At 52.3% G+C, this 2,864-nt stretch overlaps 1 protein-coding gene across 1 annotated transcript; it reads right to left on the bottom strand.

The window, feature by feature from the left end:
* Nucleotides 1-415: 415 nt before the first annotated feature.
* LOC135887556 (zinc finger protein 383-like) lies at nt 416-2,254 on the bottom strand. The gene is made up of 3 exons (XM_065415283.1): nt 2,128-2,254; nt 1,752-1,865; nt 416-1,437 (listed from the first exon to the last, which is right to left on the bottom strand). Exons 1-3 carry the CDS (start codon nt 2,252-2,254, stop codon nt 416-418), a joined length of 1,263 nt encoding a protein of 420 aa, XP_065271355.1.
* Between the last annotated feature and the right edge of the window lie 610 nt (nt 2,255-2,864).

The raw sequence follows: 2,864 nt of genomic DNA, 5'->3' as shown, positions 1-2,864 counted from the left end.
AAAGACTCCACTGACACCTGATTTTCCAGAAACTTAAGACACCCCACCTTCCCCATCCTCCAGAAACAGAAAGAAAATGTTTCCTGGGATGACAATTTAAGGAATAATCCCAGTGTGCAACTATGTGAACCGAGCCCCTGCCTGAAAACAGGGACCAGGAAATCCAGTTAAATCCTTCGGCTCAGTAAAAGCCTCCTCGTGACAGAGAGCCAGGAAGGGATGGGAGGGTCAGAGATTAATACAATACAGTAATAATAATAAAATCACTGTCCTGGTGCCTCTGTCGTCCTGAGCCACTGAGCACACACGTAAATAGTGGGGCCACTTGACTCCCTTGGGAGTTGGGCAACTGTTGTTATCCCAATTGTAGAGATGGGAGGAACGGACATAGGAAGAGGTGGGGAAGTGGCTGGCACTAGTCTATGAGACGTTTCAGGTGAAATATCAGAGAGATCTTGGCCTTGTACCTTTTCCCACACACGGAACATTCATAGGGGCACTCACCCGTGTGCATTCTCTGATGTCTAATGAGGTTAGATTTACGACTGAAACTTTTCCTGCAGTCAGGGCAGTTATAAGGTCTCTCTCCCATGTGGATTCTCCGGTGGACAATGAGGTTAGGGCTCTGGCTGAAGCTTTTCCCACAGTCAGGGCAGCTATAGGGTTTCTCTCCAGTGTGGACTCTCTCATGTACAATAAGGTCGGAGGTGCAAGAGAAACTTTCTCCACAATCGGGGCATCCATAGGGTCTCTCGCCCGTGTGAATCCTCCGATGTCTAGTCACATGCGAGCGCTGAGTGAAGGTTTCTCCACAGTCCGGGCATTTATGGCATTTCTCTCCTGTGTGGACCCTCTGATGTGCAAGAAGGCCTGAGCTGTCCCTGAAGCTTTTCCTGCAGTCAGTGCACTTATAGGGTTTCTCTCCTGTGTGGGTTCGCTGATGTCTAATAAGGTTGGAGTGGTCATTGAATTGTTTCCCACACTCAGGGCAGTTATAGGGGGTCTCTCCCGTGTGAGATCTCTGATGTCTAATAAGGTGGGATTTACAATTGAAGCTTTTTCTGCACTCAGGGCAGTTGTAGGGTCTGTCGCCTGTGTGGACCCTCTGGTGTCTTATAAGGTTTGAACTGCACTTGAAGCTTCTCCAGCACTCAGCACATTCGAACCACTTCTCCTTAGTGCAGGTTCTCGGCTGGGTCATGGCCTCATTACAATCCTCCAAACCTCCCACGCTGTGAGTGGATTCACCCAGTGTCTTCCCTGGTGGGTTTCCCTGCTGCTTCTCTGGCCTGCACTGAGTTTCTTGGGCTTGTCCCTGCCCAGAAATCTGGGAATCATCCCCTTCACACCTTCCCAGCAACGACCCCTTTGCTTCCATTCGCTCAGGACTTTCTGAATAAGGATTCTCTTTGTTGCTTTCACTTAAGATTTCATCACCTGCTGGGACAGAGAGAGAATCTGGACAGGAGTCATTCCCTGTGCTGGGGCAAAAGGGAAGGTGAGAAAAGGGGAACGGGAAAGCGGGGAAACAAGCCAAAATAATATCTGGGAAGACTGACAAATCAGGAGTTGAATCCCCCCCACCCCCCAATCCTTCCCTGGAAGAAAGAGAGGATACGATACCTACTGGGCACAATCCTGACCTGGGGGCAATGAGTTAGAACTGGAGGAGCTCAAGGGGCCTGCGTGGGAATCCCAGCACTTTAAGTCAATGAGGGATGGTTTCCACATCCGTTTAACCAATCTCTCACCTCTGGGGATGTTTCTCTGGATCTCTCTAGCCTGGGACCCCTGGAGATAAAGGACCCACGGCTCTTCCGCTTGGTCCAGCTGGGAGATCACGCTGGGCTTGGGAATTGGAAAACCTGCTCCGGGAAAAGAAATGAAGTGAGATCAGAGTTTTACAGTTGTTCTGAGACAGCTGTTTCCAGATGTGCTGGATGGGTGGATTTTATGACTCTGACACAGTGCCACTGTGCAAACTCTTTACACCTTCCTAACCCTGCTGAGCCTATGGAGCTGATCCCTCTGAAATCTAAGGGATCAGAGAAGAACCCCTGAGCAGAAGGCAACCTGGGCACTTCAAAAATGCCCAGCTTCTAAGACTGAGGGCACAGGAATCCTTACCCAGTGAGGTCACATTCCTGTAATTCTCCTGCATGACGTCCCTGTACAGGGCTCTCTGACCCAGGTCCAACAGCGCCCATTCCCCCTTGGTGAAATACACAGCCACCTCCTCGAAGGTCACGGGCATCTGTATCAACAAGAGTCCCCCACTCAGAACCTGCTGCCCCAGCCACAGCCCCCACTCCCCCCCCCCCCCCCCGCAGGCTCAGTCACAGAAAGAGCTGGGAAAATCCCCCTCAGCCCCGGAGAGCAGGAACATTCCTGCAGGAGAACAACCTGGTTGGCTTGGCCATGAGGGGCTCTGGCTTAACCTTTCCTGCTCTCTGCTAATCTCCGGGCTCCCCTGTGCTGGGTCTGAGCTGACTAACAAACTCTGCTCTGTTTGGAAAAGGCTGCCGGGTGTCACTGCAAATCCTGGACCCTGCAGAGCGGGCAGGTCTCTGACCAGGAGTCTGGCTCAGTTGGATTCATTGGACAGAGCTCACGGTGTGAAGCACCAGGGCTGGAGCCCAGACACTCGGTGTTGGAGGCAGTGAGGCCATGTGGCCTCCCCTTGCAGAAGAGTGGGACTCCTGGGGGGTCTGGTCCACTGAAGGGGAACCCCCAAGGGACTGTTAAAAAGCTGGGGGTGTCACACCGATCCTGTGGATCTGTGACAGCAGCTAGGATGCATACTGAGGAGGGTGAAGGAGGATATGGGGGTGGAAGTGGGAGGTAGGCCAAAGTCTGGACAGGGG

Source organism: Emys orbicularis, chromosome 13 (genome assembly GCF_028017835.1).
Source record: "Emys orbicularis isolate rEmyOrb1 chromosome 13, rEmyOrb1.hap1, whole genome shotgun sequence".
In the NCBI taxonomy this organism is placed as follows: Eukaryota; Metazoa; Chordata; order Testudines; family Emydidae; genus Emys; species Emys orbicularis.
Note: the sequence above shows the minus strand (reverse complement) of the source record. Positions and strands in the feature narration are given on the sequence as shown.

What these genes read in the sequence shown, in the direction of transcription:
- LOC135887556 (XM_065415283.1), bottom strand. Translation starts at nt 2,254, where the DNA reads ATGCCCGTGACCTTCGAGGAGGTGGCTGTGTATTTCACCAAGGGGGAA. An exon ending in CAGGAATGTGACCTCACTGG is followed by an intron (nt 1,866 to 2,127) that starts GTAAGGATTCCT and finishes TTCCCGGAGCAG; the next exon opens with GTTTTCCAATTCCCAAGCCC. An exon ending in CCAGAGAAACATCCCCAGAG is followed by an intron (nt 1,438 to 1,751) that starts GTGAGAGATTGG and finishes CTGTCCCAGCAG; the next exon opens with GTGATGAAATCTTAAGTGAA.